This window comes from Limanda limanda, chromosome 6, assembly GCF_963576545.1.
Source record: "Limanda limanda chromosome 6, fLimLim1.1, whole genome shotgun sequence".
Classification (NCBI taxonomy): domain Eukaryota; kingdom Metazoa; phylum Chordata; class Actinopteri; order Pleuronectiformes; family Pleuronectidae; genus Limanda; species Limanda limanda.
Genome location: NC_083641.1, coordinates 17865324 through 17885126, shown reverse-complemented (window position 1 = coordinate 17885126; position 19803 = coordinate 17865324). Strand labels below are relative to the sequence as shown.

The following is a 19803-nucleotide window of genomic DNA, read 5'->3' as shown; positions in this document are numbered from 1 at the left end:
ACAGTTTTGAGAAGTAAGGCTAAAACACTCCTAAGCACATCTTCGTGCAGTTTCTGTGTTGACTGCTGATCATAGAAGTTCAGTCATCAGGAGAGAGACACTGCTCCTTGTTAAAGCTTCTGCACTGCTCTTAAAATGAGATCCTGAGGACACACTAAATCATGGAGGAAGCCGTTATTTTCTTTATTAATTCATCCGCCATACAGTATTTCTTTAGATTGGTCCTTTTGCAGGAAATTTTCAATCAATATCTGATCGCTCCATTGTTGATTTAACTCCTCTCCCACAATGTGCACAGTCAGAAGATGTTTTTTGATATGAGCAGCGGATGGTTGTTGACGTAAGCTGCCACCAGATAGATCAGGCAATAGCAAAATCCAATTGCAATAGCCAGGTTTCGACCAGTAGAGGGCAGTTGAAATGCAAGTGAAGTTTTCCTTTCACAAGTTTCTGAGGTTGATGGAAGTTCTACAGAAGCGTATTGCATTCACTTGAGAAAAAAAAACTGTTCTGTTTTTCTGAACCAAACTATCTCGGAAATTCCGAGATAAGTTTTCAGTTAAAAAAAATAAAAAATACTTTTTCTGAGATAAAAAAATAACCCCTGATATAATGTGTATTTTGTTTAATTAATTTTTTTACTTTCAATTTGAATACTTTTATCAAGTACATTATCCTGGTGAAAAATAAACATCAAATGTGTTGTTTTTAAATTGTTTTGTTATTTAAAAATTGTGCAACACACAAACATCACATAGCTTAGTACAAAATTATTTGTTTTGATCGACTTGATTTATTAGTCAAATTAAGATTGTTGGAACCGAATCTTAGTTTTACAAAATGTTAACAGATCAAATAGACAACTTAAAACTGTATAACATCTGCTTTTCCCTGTTTTTTTGTAGGACAAGCCTCTATCAGCATATCAGTGTCCAACAGTCAAATCCAAGAGAACGTGGTATGACTTTTTATTATTATTATTGTAATCAATTTCCTTTAATCTTGAAATACATATACACAGAGAATGATTAATGACTGAACTCTACATATTCCCACAGGATATTGGAACAGTGTACCAGATTTTTGCTGATGAAGTGCTGGGATCTGGGCAATTTGGAGTAGTGTATGGAGGTATGGAGACTGTCAGATCTGCTCTAATCTTCACTTCACACTTCTGAATTTCTGACTGAACTTATGGAAGTGGAGTTGTGTTATAGGTAATGCAGGCACCAGGTTTTGACATTGAATAAAAATGTCGATGAGTCCTACAGTGTCATCTGAGCTGTCTACTATTTTGAGTACATCCCAAACTGTGGATAACTTGGCCCGATTCATGTCTACACGTGAGGATCAGTCCATAATCCTGTCCGTTACCATCCCTTTGTTTCATCATCAGGAAAACACAGGATGACGGGGCGGGACGTAGCCGTCAAAGTCATCGACAAACTTCGCTTTCCCACCAAGCAGGAGAGCCAGCTGAGGAACGAGGTGGCCATACTGCAGGTAAACACACCAACAGGTTTTTGTACACACATACTAATGCTACAAAGTAAAGGTCTCTGCACACCAAGTCCCTATCTGTTGTTCAAAGACACAGACTCCAAAACTTTCGCTAGAGTTTTTGGAACAGGTTGGATTTGCTGCATTTTTCACCTCTATAAACAGCTTCCCACAGAGTTATATGAGCTGTTTGGGATCAATTAGATCACAGAACTGTGTTTTCTCCTTTTAATGCACAGCCTCAGGAACTCACATCCTGAAATATTTTCTGTATATTGGAAATTGGTTATGTAAAGTGTGTTGTGCACATGCACATGCTGTCAGGCAAGATGCTGTTATTCACTGTCAGACAAATGATAAGGTTTTATTGACTTCCCTGGGCTGTGAATCTCAATCATATCAGTAGCCCAACATAAATTATATGCTAGAACTATTTCTTACTAACTGAACAGTGGTTCTTTGGTTACAAGGAACAGCGGCCCCCACACTCACAGTGCATGTGAGTGTTTGAAAAACACATTGTTATCGATGCATGAAGACATTCAGTTTGAGACACATTAGTCTGGGCTATTAGTCAGATTTCCATCTACCAATATCCCAAAGGACAGAGTTATCCGATAACTGCCTCTGCGGTTGCGTCCTATGTTCCAAGAAATAATTTGAGATTTTTTATAATTTATTTTTGTCAGATATTTATATTTTCTTTTTTGATAATTTTTACTGACACAACAAACAATCAAATAACACACTGTCCATTAGGATGAAGGCTCTAAAGATAAGAGATTTAAAACTGTAACTGTCACCAGAAAGTATCTCAGTTTTTTTTAAATGATGGAAAGTCAACATGTCCCGAGATGAACATGCAATTTAGAGACAGAGAAACAATTCAGTTCCATTTTCTAGAACTGTCGATTGGGTTCCTCTGGTTTTGGTTCCCACAGGTTCGGTTGTTCACCAGCAGATGGAGACACACGCAGAGCGCTCTGTCTCTTTACTTACCCTTCACCTCAACATTGATTAATTTCTCTGACGCAGGCTTACAGGGAAATAGACCAGTGAAATGATGCCCCTCTGAGTTATGAAATCCCTTTTTTTTGAGTGTGAGTTAATCACTCATCAACCAGTGTTCTGTTCCTCTTGTCTGTGCGTCACATTGCTCTTCTGTGGTTTTCGGTCGTCTGCTGACATGTGTCTGCAGTCTGTCTCACCCACTTTTTTTTTCCGTGTAATTTCTTGCCTCTCTCACCTCTCTTCCACCACTCCCCCCTTCTTTTGCTCGCTATTTCCACCCCTGCCCCCCTGCCACCCCCCCTCCAAAATACACCCTGTTTTCCTCACCTTTTTATTTCCTCCTCTCACATCCCCCAGAGTTTGCGTCACCTCGGCATCGTGAACCTGGAGTGCATGTTCGAGACCCCAGAGAAAGTGTTTGTGGTGATGGAGAAGCTCCACGGTGACATGCTGGAGATGATCCTCTCCAGTGAGAAGGGCCGACTGCCAGAGAGGCTCACCAAGTTCCTCATCACACAGGTCTGGATGTGCCACAGCAGCAAAGAGGGGATTTGTTGTGTGTAGAAATACTGTTATCACTGTTATTTTTGAACGTGTACAAGACTGAAAATACTGTAAGTGACGTCCGGATGCTGCATGACCGTTCTTGTGGTCTACCATTCGAAGTGTTTGTGCCATGTGTACCTTGTACCTACTTTTGACGCACTCATTTCTTGTTTTTGTGGTTGTGGCCGGACAGATTCTCGCAGCTCTGAGGCATCTGCACTTTAAAAACATCGTTCACTGCGATCTGAAACCAGAGAATGTGCTCCTTGCCTCAGCTGATCCCTTCCCCCAGGTACGCGTGCAAACAAACACACACACACACACGACACACAAACCGCAGTGATTGTCACATGCTGAAAAGACAAAGTCAAAGCCTGATATCTCTATCACCCGCCATTTCTCTCTCAGGTGAAGCTGTGTGACTTTGGCTTTGCCCGCATCATCGGTGAGAAGTCCTTTCGCCGCTCGGTGGTTGGCACCCCCGCCTACCTGGCCCCCGAGGTGCTGCTGAACCAGGGCTACAACCGCTCACTGGACATGTGGTCGGTGGGCGTCATCATGTATGTCAGCCTGAGCGGAACATTCCCGTTTAATGAGGATGAAGAAATCAAAGATCAGATCCACAACGCAGCCTTCATGTACCCGCCGAACCCCTGGAAGCAGATCTCTAGTGATGGTAAACACAAGGAGGGATGAGAGGGGAGGGGGGTTGTCGGACACACGTAGGATATAAGCTCAGTCTGTAGTTTATTAAGCTAAATGCAACTTAATGCAACAACCCTGCAAGGAATCTACTCACATGACAGTCACTGTGACCTAGCTCTTTCTGCCTTCTGAACTCATTGTCCACCTCGAGAGAATCCTTTCAAATCGCACACATCGCATGTTCACTTAGACTAAGAGATGTCTGAGGCCAGAGGTAAAAGGTCATGTTGCCCTCATATTAGTTTGAAAAAACAATGTATGTAGACCAGGAGGCAGTATTTCCGGTTGCTTTAGAGAGGTGTTGATTTGGGTGGAGCTTTTGCATGACTGCTGTATTAGACTGCATTATTTTAGCTAGGTGTACCTGATGAACCTGATTATGAGGAAAGTTTCCCAGGAATCATCAGGACATGCCATTACAAGTTTTATAAAAGGTTTAGATTTCACAACAGATTTTTTATTAATGTCCTGAATCTCTGATAAAACTGGGTAACCAATGTCAATATGGTTATTGCATTTTATTTGGACCTCAATTATTTACAGGAATAGGAGATTTCAGATGCAACGTGCGTGTCAAACCTTGATATTTATAACAACATGCTCTTGTTCCTGTAATGTGACTTGTCTTCATGATGGGAAGTGCATGTCTTTGTGTTCGCAGCAATCGACCTGATCAACAATCTGCTGCAAGTTAAGATGAGGAAACGCTATAGTGTGGACAAGAGTCTCAGTCACGTGTACTTACAGGTATATTCCACACAGCATATGCAAACTACTACACTCAAGCACTTGGTTTAGTGCCTGTCGGACACTGTCGGGTGTTTCCCCCAACGTGCAGGAAGTAGCAACTTTTGTTTAATTTGTTGACATTCGTGACCTGCGGCAGAGCGACACTCCCCAAGAAGTGCACGGTTTGCTTTTTAACTTCTGCAAGTCTGTGGCCATAGCAGGAAATGACAAGTATGAGGACGGGGAGTCTGCACTCATAACCGAGCAGAAAGAACCGTATTATGATGTGTTTAAGTTTGTTTCAGGACAGGCACATGTGAAACCAGACTTTGGTCTCGCCATAACAAATGCAATATTAAAGAATAAACTCGTAGTTGTCTAGAATAACGTTGTAATAGTACGAGTATAGAGTTGTAATATAATATAATAAAGTTATAATTTAATAAACAATTTTTCTTTCACAATCTTTTTAAAGTCCTGATAGTTATGATGTTGTGGTGCAAATGTGCCAATACATATTTTTGTTATTTACAAAACTTATGCTAAAGTATAACTTAACAACATGCTCCAAATTCTCTTTAGAACGCAGGCACTGGTATCATCTTCTGAAATGACTGTAACCTAGAATTACAACTTTACTCTAATTTATTTAAGACTTTTTTCTCTCATAATGTAACAGCTTTATTCTCAAAATATTGAGAGCAACAGTAATCCCCACACACACACACACACGGATTACTGTTGCTCTATAAACACATAAAAAACCTCTTTGACTTAATCTAATTTCAAGGCTCTTAAAACTGAAACTGAAATTTCATCCCCGTGTTTACTCCTGTCTCTCATTTCTCAGGACTATCAGGCGTGGCTGGACCTGCGGGAACTGGAGACCAAACTTGGCGAGCGTTACATCACCCACGAGAGTGATGACAGCCGCTGGCAGATGTTTGCCCGCGAGCACACTCTGCCGTACCCGTCTCACTTCGTGCCCCCCCCTCCCGCGCCGGGCTCTGACGATGAGGAGGGCGCGGAGGATGCGGACATGCAAGGCCTCACGGAGAGGGTCAGCATCCTCTGACCAGAGACACAGGAAGGAAGAGGGAGAAGGAGATGTTTAACCTTGAGACATTTAGTTGCAAAGGAACATGTGGTTCCAGCCGTTTGATCTTTCACAGTGTCTGCTGTGTGCCGGCAATTTTACAGCAATACATCCAATTTCTCACCTCCAGACTGAGTTCATGTAAACTCCCCCCCGATCAATTACCTCTGCTGTGATTGGTTCTCTGTAATCTTCTGAAATGTTGGACTCTTTCATATTGAAAACTGCTCAACTCTATAAAACGATGACCTGGGGAGTCTTTGATGTGAAATTGGTGTCAAAACTTTGAATCCTAATTTGCCACACAAATTCAAAACAAAATCGAATTGCTCTTTTATTCGCTCAACAGAATGCTTCTGTTCACACTTGAGTGATCAAGAGAAGAGTCTGTAGTGGATTTTTTAAAAGGTATTTTTATAAACGAATGTGAGTTTATATTTGCAACGAAACTGCCTTAAAGAAGTCACGTTTGTATTTAGCATCATTCAGTTAGACTGACCGGACTCTCACTCCATCTTTTGTCTTAATTAAAAATGGGTTCAATCTCTTTTCAGCGGCGAAGCACTTTAAAGTGCTGGTATAATCACTAATGTGCCGCGGTGGCGTCAAACCCATCCGATCTCACAAATGCATTTATCATAAATTCATGTGCTGTAGTGAAAACTGAAAGCATTGATCCTGCGACGGGAAATCCTCCAGTAATTAGCACTTGAGTTTTGAGCCACAATTGACTAAAAGAAAATGTACGTGGTTAAAGAGGCATTGTGGGTTTAGATGAACTGGAGCACTGGGGCTGTTTGTGACGTGTCTCAACAGCTTTCTGACCGATGTCTCTATCTGTAGCTGACGTATTGTACGGAATTAGCCTCATCGGCTGTTCCTGAAATGTAAAACCTGCTTCCCCTGGGTTGAGTCGCCCGCTTTCACTCCAACTCTGAAGTCAATAAGTTGTGTGTTTCAGTGGCGAATGACACGTCCTTAAAGTTGCCTGTACATAAGATTCACCTAGTGTCCATGATGAGAAGATTCTATTGTAGTTCAATTATCGGCTACCTGTCATGTTGCATGTTTCTGTCAAGTAGAGTTATTTAGATACAATTTAAAACAAACTGTAGTTATGATGGTCTATTATACGCATGTGTAACCTGAACTTGTTGTAGTTGTCAAATATGTGTAGACTGTGTTTAACATGTTTGAATGTTGATCCTAGCCTTTGTAACATATAATACAAACATTGAACAATAGACTTATGTCTGGGAGGTTTTACTCATTGTAATGTTCAGCATTCTCAAGATAAAACACACAGAACTGGGATATGTGGAGAGTTACTGTGTGAACTGCTGATTCAACTCTTATCTTTTCTTTTCAAACACATCCCCATTTTCTCTCTCTCTAACTCCCTTATCCCATCGTCCCCTAGAGACCCCTTTGGGGGCGGTTCCTGCTGATACTGATGATAGGGAGTAAAAATATCTGACACCAATATATCGGCTGATATAGAAATATAAACAAAAAATGTCGATGATTTTTGAGATGTCATTATCAAACCCTGATGACAAGGAAATGTGATTGAGAAATATATGCAACTTGAAGAGAATAAACATTGATTAAACTAGCATTTAACCTAAATGCACGTCTGTGAAAGGTAACTGATGTTACGGGTCAGGCTCTAATACAGACAATCTGCGCTTGTCAGTGATATATTGAAGTAGTAAGGACCTTTACCGTCACTCATGACATATACACCGGAACAGACACGCTTTGAATAACAACAGAATAAGGAGCACTTGTGCTGCAGGTATAATTTACTTCTCTACTCGCACTCGGCGGTCTTTTATTTTGTCGCTCTCTGACGAACTACTGAATGCAGACTATCACTTCTGATTTGAGGCTACCGTGCATACGCAATACAATATGCAAACAAGCATGTTCTGAATTGGGTGCATGCAACAGGGGCTTAAAATATGATTGAGTGATGTAGGCAGTCAAATTCACACCTATAGAAATAGCTGTGAAGCTGTCCGAGGACAAAGACATTAATTTTACCCATTACAGCTCACACGCTAAGTGGCACTTAAGAGAACCTTGTGGCTATAGAGGCCGAGAGATGGATTTTTTTGTTCTATTCTGTGATGAGTGCACTTCAGCCAGCTCCTCTAGTAAGAGTGCACCCTTGTTCAGCCTACACTGCAGCCATCATCGTTGTCAAACACGGCCAGATATACTCTTTCTCTCTCTCAGTCTGTGTGTAGGCAGGATTGTACTCAGCAGCACGTCTGTCTGACCTGGCTCCACCAGTTAGTTTCTGAATAGCTCCATCTGTTTGGCAAAGAGAACAGCGTCGACAAGTCGCTTGAGGAAGAGGATGATTTGCCGAATCGGAGTTCACCTCAGTGCAATGCATCCCGTCTGCAGGCGTGAGTGTGAACCTCAAGAAATATAAGGTTTTACTTAATTTGAAATAAACTGTACCTACGCTTTCAACTACCATGGCAGCTGGTATTGTGGGTGACTTCAGGCTTTTAAGATACACTTATACAGTTCATAAAAACAACATGGTTTACACACAAAACACCAACGCCCAAGAGTTTTTTTTCATCAAGAGCCATTCATAATTCCCAAAGAAATCCCTGCTAAAAAATATCTCAATCATCAATCAACCAATCAATCAAATTTAATCCCATGTACACATATCACAATCTGCCTCATATGGTTTAAGAAGGTGCGACACCCTCTGATCTTAACCCTTGCTCAGAGAGAGGGAAAACCTACCAAGAAAGAAATATGAATAATGGAATAAAACGTAGAAACCTCAGAACGAGCCACAGGATCCCCTTCCCAGGACGGACAGAAGTGAAATAACTGAGAACATCAACCAAATAACAATATTTACATTTATTTATATTGGATCTTCAACGAAAGGCTCAGTCTCCGAAGTGAACCTTCTTGAAGAACAGTAAAGTCCAATTGTCTTTGTATAATGACGAAAAATCAAACCAGAAGTATCATGTGAGACCGAAACATTAAACTAATGTCTCTGTTTCCTTTCAGACAGAAAGAACTCCTGATTGCTTTTGTCATCAAGTGTTTTCAGACAGTGTTTTGTCACCTTAAACCTCTGAGACCTCCCAGCGCTCATTTCTTCACAGCTTCAGCTTCAGCGGAGTCTAGTGTTTGGATTTTTTAGCTTTGCTTTGGATAAGAAGAAACCCCCCCGACACACCACACACACACACACACACAATATGTTAATTTATTACAGCCTACAAAAGAAAATGAGTTTCATCTTGTGTTGAAATCAAATCCAATTACTTTTGTGCTCAAGAGGTTATTCCCCAGATATTCTCATCATACAGCTAAAGAGCATAAACAGGAGGCCTATGCTTCTGAACTCAAATGTGTCGTGAATAGTAATCTCTTCGATCTGCTCACTAAATGATTCTGTTGTTGCAGGGAGCGCTGAACTCTGGACATCTTTCCGTCTCTAATTGTGTAACACGATCGCAAACTCTGAACGCCCTTCCTCATTAGCTGCTGGAGCTGTGCAAAGGCAATGACCTGCATTTTAGCCATCAAGTGCATTAAGAAGCTCCGCCAGCTGCTGAGTTCGCCCTGACGCTCCGACCAAATGCATTTCAAAGGATGAATTAACACAAAAAACGGAAACAATTAGCAAATTATAGCAAAAATACTGAACATTCCTGGTCGGCACAAGCTGAATGCTCACTCAGAGAGAGAAAGAAAAACCCTGTTGAATGAAATATTTACAATCATAGCTGATACTAAAAGCAGGTTTATTGGGTATAAAGTAAAGAATCAGTTTTTACGGTCCCTCATACAAATATTATTTCCCCTCCAAATTTACAAATGAAGACTCAGCCGGTTGTTAAAATCTATTTCTAGCATAACTAATGAAATCTGTAATAAAATACATAATAAACTGTGTGACGTGACTCGACAGCTTCCAAAAGGTTGGCCTATTTCAATATGACATTTAACAAACCCATAATCATATCATTAGATTTGTCTTTTTCTACATTGATTCACTGGGTTTATAAAATGATATTTGCAATGAAGATTTGCCATTTTTAACTTCAACCTTTGTGTTTTGTTGTTTATTTACCGGATTATTACCGTATCAAAACCAGGGCTCTTTCTATGTGCAGTTTGAATGCTTTGCCTGCGTCTGCGTGGGTTTTCTCTAGCTTCCTGCAAACCCACGCAGATTGACTTTGTCTCTACGTTGGCCCTGGGATAGGCTGACGACCTGGTTTCCCCCGCCTCTCGTCCAAAGTCAGCTGGGATTGGCTCCAGCTCCCCCTGCAACGCTCATAAGGATAAGCACTATAGATAATGGACGGTTGGATTATACCAGCTGGATGGATGTTTGGACCTTTTGCTAATCAGTCATTGTCTCGAGCACCCTGTGGTTTCACAGAGATATGACCTCAAGAGATGACTTTGTAGAAATAAGTAAGTGTTCTTTACATTCTGCCTTCAGTTAAAATCACTTTTTTCACCACACTGCAGATTTCTTGAACTTCGTGAAATGTCAAACCCTGTCCTGTGAGGAGCACCTCAGATCGAAGGACCACGCACAGCAACCGAGCACAGTCTCAGGATTCAAGTGAAAGCAAACACCATGTTTTATGGTCGTCAAAGTAGTTGTATGAAGGCACGTCATTTTAATGTTGTATGTTGTTCTACAACATGACAATCTTAATATAAGTTGTGCTGGAATCAGAAGCACTAAACAATGACATGAATGCAGCACAGGCTTCATTATAAATACAACACAGTTCGGTTTATTCAACCTCGTAAAGTGCAGCTGCTTCCTGCTCTAGCCACACTCACGCCTCTCTTCAGGTGTGAGTGTGTAAAATGAACTGTGACACTTGAGTTTATCGCTGAGATCATTGGTTTCAAAGTTCACCCGGAGCTTCACTGTAAAAGCAAAAAGTTGAAATAGCTCAATTCAAATGTGGTTTTTGAAACTGGGAAAAATTATATTTAATAGCATTAGAAACGTACCGGAGTTTTAGCTTCAACTAACCTAACTTCACACAACGCAAAACACATGATTCCGACCAGATTGAGACAGGATGTCAGAAGAGGGTCTACATACATTTTTTCAACTACATGTGAAACCATATTTCCAAATGTGAAGTGTGACATCCATAGTTCAGTGTTTGTAATTTGTTGAGGCTCTTTGACATGATCAGAATCTCTATGGAAATAGTGTTATGTGCCTATTCAGTCCATCAAATGTAATGAAATCCTTTTGGACTCAATCCTTTCAGGTAGTGAGAGACTGGTTCAGGAGGTAGAGCAAGGCCGTCCATCCACCGGAGGATTAGAAGTGTAAAAGTGCTTTGAATGATCGAATAGAAAAGCACTATATAAAATACTGCCTTTAAAAAGACCAGGATGAATGCTATTTGGAATTCTTTGTATGTTGAGCTGAAAAGAAGAAGTTTCTATCACAATAAAAGATAATTGATCAGAACAAATGATAATTAGTTGCCAAAACCTCTCTTAAAATCCCCAAAAATCTTATGAATGAATACATTTAAATCTTGTGCAGTAAGTTGTCTTGAATTCTCTATCATTTGTTTGCAGTGTAAATGGCTTCAACAGTCAGTATAACTGTTTATTATATGACGTTTCTTCGGTCCTAGGCAATCCAACTTTCATTAAAGAGACAGAAAGGCTCAGAGCACATTACTCCAGAGTTCAGTGCACCCACGCTAATGTGCTACTTAGAAATCTGCCCTTTGACTCTTACACTGTGTAGTTAATGTAATGCATCTCATAAACTCATACTTAAATAAGTGTCTGGCCTCTGAAGACTGCAGAAAAAGTGATAAAAACACTGTCACCAATGCTTTACTCTCATCTTTTTGCATCAGCTAAATTGAACTGTCAGCCCAACTAATACAGGTACCTGCAAAAACCCATTTGCCAATGTTCTTCTTTTTGCCTTTTTTTTTATCAGAGTCACCACAAATATGATTTACCGCTGCAGAGCCAGACTCTGAAACTCCCAGTCAGCCTCTATTATGAGCGAGAGAAAAAAAACTGCTGGATGATGGAAGCCTCTTTTTAAATGATCCTTAAAAAATAGAACAGTATTCTTTCCCTCTCGCCGTTACTTGTGCTGCTGACCTCAGGTATGCATCCACGCTGAAAGGAAAATACACAACATCCCAGGCTGCAGTAAATATTTATCCAACACATTTAACAGATAGGTTGCAGACTCCCGTCGCAGATTCTTCTGTCATAAACACTGCAAGAGTTTCAGATACCGGGCTGGTCCAGGGTGGTTCTGGGTAAAATGATGCGTCTGAAAAACCATATTGTTCCTATCGGTGCCTTGCACAGAGCTCGCTGCCTGAGAATCATGTCTCAGCTCACCTCTCGACAGCTTTAGTGTTCAGCACTTCGGTTTTCATCCACCGAGTCAGGCTGAGGGTGATCAACGTAATGACTCAACACTATATGACAGAAACATGATAAAAAAAAGAGCATTTTCAAATAGGTCGGTATGGGTTCATCCTGATTTACATCAACACTTGCTATTTCTAAAGAAGTAGAAAAAGGAACAAGGTTTGTGGTCTGTGACTTTACTGTTGCTTTCTGCCCACAGAATTTCCATTTCCTTTACAGACACTGCTCACAAATCTTGTTTTTCTTTTCAAATATCTCTAAGAGGCTATCACATCTTCAGCTCAGTTCCTTCACAGTTTATAACCAACACTCTCCACCCCTGTTGCCCACTTCCTCTGCTGTGCACATGTGCAAAAAAACAATCCTCCCTCCCCCCCCTCCCTCCTACATGCGTCTTTCCCTTTTTCTACTTCGTCTCACCCCTTCTCCACACCCCTCGCTGACATTTCAACTCTGCCTGTCCACGGCAAATCATCTCAGCCAGCTGACGATTACCTGTAATGCTCTGGAGATCATCTGAGAGTTCCATGTGTTACAGCAGTGGCTTGGCTCAGTGTCAGCGGCTGTGAGGAGTCTCTTGACGCTTGTCCCTTGACCCTCCTACACTGAACTCTGCCAAACTTGACGCAGCGCTGGAATCTGTCGGGAAAACTTTTCACTTTCGTGGACATCTTTCTTTTACAGTGGAGACACACCTCTAACCAGAAACAACAGGTGAGGTCATTCTTGATTGTACAGCTCTGGATGTAAGGTGTCTGGGAATTATTAACTTTAAAAAAGAAGTGACAGTTAAAAAAAAAAAAGAGGTTAAAATGTGACTCATTGTTGTTTAAATTCTTTTCAAGCAAGGTGCTAAAAGTATTAAATTTACTTTGATATCTCACTCTGTTAGTTTTCCTTGAGTCCCCAGTGGACTTGGGGAGAAAGATGACACGCGTCAGGCTCTGTCGGTGTTGCAAAAGATAATTAGAAATGTTGGGTGCCAGGCGGTGGTTAGCTCTGGAGAATGCATCAGGGAACTGCTTGGAAAGAGGAAATAGTTGAAATTCATGAGGATCTACCGTACAGGTGGATTATGACACTTTTGAAATACGACTCGGAATCTATAGAGCGTGAAATGAAAAGCACATTTCCAGGTCTTCTTTAAAATAGCTGGTTTGATACGCAGCACATTCTCGTCTTGGGAAGAAACGGCTGAAGTTTTGCTCTTTTAACACCTCACTGGTGACAGGCTGTGTAATAACAACTAGGCTTAGATCAGCTCATAATATTAACAAATGCTGGCTCGGATGGACGAAAGGACGGGCTGAGGCTTGGACCAGAAGTAAGCCTCTATAAGGTCATGGATGCTTTTAATTGGGAACATACATGACAAGTTCAATATCTGTTTGTGAGAAGAGAAAGAGAGGAAGTGAGAAGACGAAACCAAGTGCATAAAAACTCCCCACAACAGTTACAGGACTGATGATAGTACGAGGGAAAAACTGATAAGTCATAAAGTCAGACTGATGACTAAACAGCAGCCGATGAATAGTTTTAGAATTTGGAAGATTTATGAATCAAACTTTCCGCTATTCGAAATACGTGGTGGTTTCCCGAAACCACTTTGTTTAAAAATGTTGTGAATGATCAATTACATCAAAACCATTTCCACATGCACACACACAAAAAACACGCACACACACTCATGCAGGAGCACATTATCATTTGCAGAAGATGGCCAGAGTCGAAATGGCTACTCCATTATTGAATTTGGACCAGGCAGGCTCTCCCTGGGCAGACGCTAATGGCATTAGAGGCTTCCTGAGCCTATAAACACAACCGGGCCGAGCCTGCGTTAGGACCAAATGCCACAGAGACACAGAGCAAAGGCTCAATTTGATATTGGTGTGTCTCACAGAGAAAAAATTAAAAATAAAAATGTGTTCTTCAGCAACAAGGTGAGGATAGGAGAGATGTATGAAAAAATTCATTTACACAGGAAACAGCGCAATGACCTAGAGGTTTAATAGAAAAATAAAAGACAGTTGTTTGTATTTCGTCATCAAACCTGGATTTAATAATATAGATGCAGTGTTATGAAATCCATCCATCACCTCATCTGGTCTGATGGTTGCCTGGGGATCATCCAATCCAGGCTGACATCGGGCGAGAGGCGATGTACAAGCACATTTATGCCAACTGTCATTTTGGGCCGAACCCCAAATCTAGCATGTCTTTGGAATGTGGGAGGAGGCCCAAGTCCCCAGAAAGAACCCACACAGACACAGGGAGAACATGCAAACCCCACAAAAGACCACTGTACCACTGTGGCGCCCTGCAGGCAGAACGTGTTTGGATTTTTAACTCTGATGATGAACTTATGTTCTGTGAGCGACTGACTGATTTCTCCACGGTGTCCAGCTTTTTATCTGCCTGGAGTCACCCAAAGTGCACAAGGCCTTGTAGTCGGACCAGTGAGGCCACTTTAGGCCAATTTTTAACAAAAAAAATCGTTTTCCATTCGCTGCTGACATTTATCTGTGCGAGCAGTGGTTTTTATTTGGCCCTTCTATGCCATTTCAGCAACAGAACATTTTGAACAGGAAGCGACACAGACGAGTCTGGGATGTGTCTGCCTAGCAGGTGGGAATCACATCCACACAGCTCCGTAATGGACCAGGGTCAGACTGCACGCCTGCAGCATTAATCCTGGAAGGAATTAATTATTTATTTCATGCAATGGAAGAAGTTCCTTATTCTTCAAGCCACAGTAAACATTTTAATCCCCTTTGTCTGGGAGAGACTCACTGCTGATGGTTTCATCAGGCATTTAATTCAAACTTCACCCAGACATTGAAATTCAGTCATTATGCGCTCATCACTTTGCTGATGGAGTGTTTGAGTCCACAAAACACTTTTGTGTTTAAACAGTGTTTAAATGTGGACATTTTGGCTAAAATCATTGAATTTGAATGACACCACAGGAGCAGTAAGGAGGCGTTTTTGTGGTCCCCATTTACTTCAATTGTATTGGATTTGGCTTAAACGCTGTTTATCTTTGATACACCAAAAGCATTTTTGAGTGATCTATCCCTTTAAGCTGGACTGTCAGCTGGTCTCTATGAGGATAAATTTAGATTGACTAGTCGAGTCTGATGCTGCCCGGTGGTACAGTGGTTGGCACTGTCAAAGTAAGAAGGTTCCTGGTGCGGTCGTGTCTTTCTATGTGGAGTTTTCATGTTCTCCTTGTGTCTGTGGGGGTTTTCTCCGGCTTCCGCCCATAGCCCAAATATATTTTCAGTTTAGGGACTCTAAATTGACAGTAGGTATAGGTAGGAGTGTTGTTGGTCTCTGTTTGTTATCCTGCCTCTCGCCCAATGTCAGCTGGGATTGGCACCAGCTCCCTCCACAGCCATCGAATGTTTAGCGGTATGGAGGCATGAATAGATGGATGGATGGATGGATGGATGGATGGATGGATGGATGGATGGATGGATGGATGGATGGATGGATGGATGGATGGATGGATGGATGGATGGATGGATGGATGGATGGATGGGTCTGACTGTGGGATGTGTTGCACAGATGTACTGGAGTTGAGTCGTATCAAGCACTGATTAAATGCAAATGCTCACTTTGCCGGTTCAGTCACCACTGTCCCTGCCAGCCGCTCAGAGTCAGACCAACACAAATTTGAACACCCTCGCAACAAGAAGCAGCATTTACATAAAGTACCGTGATGGGCTCAGGCGGTAGGGATTCGAGTTTTTCACATCTAATTCATCTGACACACCGCATTTACTCCTTAATACTCTCAGTTTCCATAAGAAACAGGAAAATGCACGACACGTTTTCTCCACACAGAGCACTTGAGGCGATAGGGAGTCAATCTTGGCAATCGCGTTTTTTATTTCAACTGTGGGTGCAAACTGTTCGTCATCAGCAAGCGTGACTAAGTCTGCATCTTCTCTGGGGGGAAACTTCAACTCTCTGCTCACACACAATACACTTTGGAGCCAAAGAGACTCACTTTGAGAAACATCAGAGGACGACCACACCGTTCTCTCTCAACCATGAAATTGGATGGTGGGGATAGAAAATTTGAGATATTATAAGAATAAGCTTGTGTTGCCCATGTCACTTCTACTCACTCAAACTCCTTTTTATCTTTTCCCACTCTTGCAGGTGAATTTCTAACCAGGAACGAGACAGAAAACTAACGGGACAATGAACGGGACAATGAACGCCACGCAACCCCCTGAAGTGTGCGTTAAAATTGGAAAAAGCGCCATCAGTGACCTCCTGATGGCCGTTTACATCCTGGTTTTTATATTCGGTTTGGTCTTCAACGTGCTGACTCTGGGCCCCATCTGGCAACAAGTTCGGCGGCAAAACATTTTGGGCATCTTCCTGCTCAACCTGTCCCTCTCCGACCTGCTTTTCCTCTTCACTATGCCCCTGTGGATCAACTATTACCACATGGACCACAACTGGAAGCTGGGTGTTTTGTCTTGCAGCGTAGCAGGCTTCTTCTACTACTCCAACATGTACATAAGCATCTACCTGCTCTGCTGTATCTCGGTGGATCGTTGCATTGTGGTCACGTATCCGCTCCGCTCCAAGACCCAACGCACGTCTCGCTACGCCTGGTTGATGTGTGTCGTTGTTTATGTTGTGGTGGTGGTGCTGCACATCATGGTGCTGATCCATGACAACCTCAAAGATGCCCACGATGACGAGAACAAACATGACCGTTGTTATGAGACCTACCCCATGGAGTGGCCCATTGCTGTGTTCAACCTGATCAGAGTGGCCGTTGGCTTCCTGCTGCCCCTGCTGGTGCTGGCGGTGAGCTACTGGAGGGTGCTGGCTACTGTGGGCCAGAGTCCAGGCCTGAGTGCCCAGGCCAAGAGGAAGGTCCGCATGCTGTCCTTCGGGGTGATTGGGATCTTCTCGATTTGCTTTGCTCCATATCACATTCTCCTGCTCGCACGTTCGCTAGCCTTCTTTTACAGTGACGACACAGACCCCGAAGGAACCTATTGCCAGTTTGAGCAACGCATGCACTTCTTCTTCTCGTGCACGCTGGCACTTTCCAGTCTGAACTGCGTGGTGGACCCTGTGCTGTACGCACTGGTCAGTAACGGGATCCGGGAGGAGGTGAAACTCTGCTGCAGGAGGCAGAGAAGGACACGGGAGGAGGGTTGTACTTTAGCTTCATACAGCAGAGGAAAGACAAATAATACTAATTTAATATGAAACATGAGCTGCACATGAGTGGAAAAGTGCGTCTGCATATTCATTTGCATATGTGTTTGTGTGTAAGCATGTACATGATTATGCATAATACTGTCGCTGTTTAAAGTCATGTCTGCCTCTCCAGTTTTAGCCTGTGAGGATTGATGGATTATTCCTAATCAGCCTTTGTCTGCGATCAGATATCCACTGAAAGAACTGCATTGCCGCCTTTGTTTTTCTCCTCCTTCATATCCTGCACGGAGGTTGAATAAAATGCATCTCAGAGCTCTGTAATTGGATCGTAGCCTCAGGTTCTGCTCTCCCAAGAGTTCTCCAGCGATGGCCACTTCTGTGTTTGCAAACGGACAAGACTGCAGTTGAAGAGCCCTTGTGTTTTACTTACAATCTTTACAAGGATGTTGAGACTGTGATTGTGTGACCCTGGTATAAATAATGCATTAACTGTGATGCATGCTGTAATAATAAGCACTTATGAGCATGACTGCCTGACTGTGAGTAAAACGTGTCAAATGTGAACTCAAATAAACCAGTTGGATCAGGTGCTCTGGTTTTAGGTTGTGTTTGGTTCATGCAGATACTATGAGATGATCAGAGTTGCAGTTGACATTTTAAACATCTCCAAAGGGAGTGAAGGGCTCTGGAAAGATCAGATGCGAGCCAAGCCGGTGCGTGGGTGATGGAAATACAGGACAAAACAAGCCCGAAAGACAAAAAAATGTTTCTCTTGTTGGCTGTAATAAATGGACATAACGAGTGTGTGTGTGTGTGTGTGTGTGTGTGTGTGTATACTTGTTTTTGTTGCCTCTTTTCTGGCATAAACAGTGACCAACCCTAATGATAGAAGACATAATTTTATGAGCTCCTGGTTAAGATTACTGGTAAAATGGGATGCAATGTGATTCTCAAATTGTGAGGCACTGAAGCATAACAGGTGGGGCCACGACCGTGAGGGGGAAACGTGATGGGGAACTGTTGTGACGGAATCTTTTTTACGGTGGAACAGTAAACAAGTCGTGCTTTCAGCGTAGCCATAGTGATCGGTCAGCTCAGCGATGTGGGTGAAATGGAGAGATATTTGACAGGGACGGAAAGAAAAACAAGCCATGCTTCCCAGACAGACAAGACACAGTGTTCCCAAATCAAGTTGAGAAGAAAGTATGACGAAGCACATCTTGCTTTTTCGTGCACTCTCTATCTGATGTGTGGGCGAAGCTGTGTTCTGCACGTCGGTACATCACCAGCTGACCACAGGACATATAAGCAGTATGAACAGTATGAACACTGATCCAGTGTAAGATTTTCTTAAAGCCTACAAAGCTCTGTCTCTCTAATCCTGTTGAAAAAACAAGTGAAATAATTTTCTTTTGGTTTTTGGCTGAAACCTTCTCTTAAAGTTTCCTAATTACCTTGATTAAAAGAATATTCTAGGCAGTATTACTTGTTTTTAAAATATGTTATATTTTCAGGAGACGAGGCTGCTGTTGTTGATCAGTGTTGAATACTTGAATTTTTGACTTCACTGCATTTTCCAAGGTAGTAATTCACAAATCTTGATGAAATAAATTGGACCTATTTGATTGAACTAATTGAATTGGCTTGATTACAATTAAAGGGATTCATGGGCAGCGGCGGATCAAGGATCTTTTTCTAAATCAGGGGCCATAAAGCGGCCACAATTTACATAAAGGGGGCAATCATATGCAGTTATATGCCACACATCCTTGATTATATTTTTTAAATCAAGCACATTGAGTAATTCAAAGCAGGCTTAGAAAATAGAAATTCTTCATAAATTGTCACATTTATTCTTGGTATTTTAAGTAGGTGACCAGGGGGACTTCAGGGACCAATCAGATTTCAGCCAGGGCACAGTGCCCCTGGACCCGCCCCTGCTGCTGTGGCCTGACCGAGGTATGTGACTTCCTGAGTTCCATTCTATTTTTTCTGCAGTCGGTCCCATGTAAAGCACCTGCTGCCAGACATACTCGCTGGAGCATTGTGTATGTTAGTGCTCTAGTTCACTGGGTGAAAATGGTCCCTGAACTAATCCTTAGAAGACTGATCAAAATGATTTATATCTTCAGTTGAAGCAAATGGCTTTAAGATGGTCAGTATTGATAGTTGAAATTGTCAGCCAAGAACGTGAAAAAAAGGTATCCTGGATCTGCCTCTTGATCCTGATCCTCACCAAAATGTAACGGCTTGTTCCCTGACCCATACCACATCCTTCTGCCAAGTTTCAAGATAATCCATCTTGTTTTTGCATAATCTCGCTCACAGACAAACAAACAAACAAACAAACAAACAAACAAACAAACAAACAAGCATTGAAAACAGACCGACAAGCCTCAACTGGTGATGTTTTATTTGCCACATTTGAAACACAGGTTTTCATCAGGTCTACAGCTCACTCCGTGCAATAGGCAGAGAAAGAGATGGAAAAATAAAGAAAAACCTATTCATACAAATCCATGTGAGGTTCAACAAGGACACGTCCTTCTCACTCTATTATTTGACCTCAGTACTCT

General features: G+C 42.0%; 2 protein-coding genes across 3 annotated transcripts in view; both read left to right on the top strand.

The window, feature by feature from the left end:
- prkd2 (protein kinase D2) overlaps nt 1-6831 on the top strand; it is a 31386-nt gene extending 24555 nt beyond the window's left edge. For both annotated transcript variants that reach the window (XM_061073375.1, XM_061073376.1), the window contains exons 12-19: nt 906-958; nt 1059-1131; nt 1397-1503; nt 2869-3030; nt 3251-3349; nt 3466-3733; nt 4424-4509; nt 5342-6831. In XM_061073375.1, coding sequence (XP_060929358.1) covers nt 906-958; nt 1059-1131; nt 1397-1503; nt 2869-3030; nt 3251-3349; nt 3466-3733; nt 4424-4509; nt 5342-5566 — 1073 coding nt within the window. In that variant the 3' untranslated portion in view covers nt 5567-6831. The remainder of the gene's footprint in view (nt 1-905; nt 959-1058; nt 1132-1396; nt 1504-2868; nt 3031-3250; nt 3350-3465; nt 3734-4423; nt 4510-5341) is intronic.
- Nucleotides 6832-12504: 5673 nt separating this feature from the next.
- gpr184 (G protein-coupled receptor 184) lies at nt 12505-18011 on the top strand. The gene is made up of 2 exons (XM_061073426.1): nt 12505-12748; nt 16202-18011. The coding sequence occupies exon 2, from the start codon at nt 16244-16246 to the stop codon at nt 17273-17275; it is 1032 nt and encodes a 343-aa protein (XP_060929409.1). The 5' UTR covers nt 12505-12748; nt 16202-16243; the 3' UTR covers nt 17276-18011.
- Nucleotides 18012-19803: the final 1792 nt, after the last annotated feature.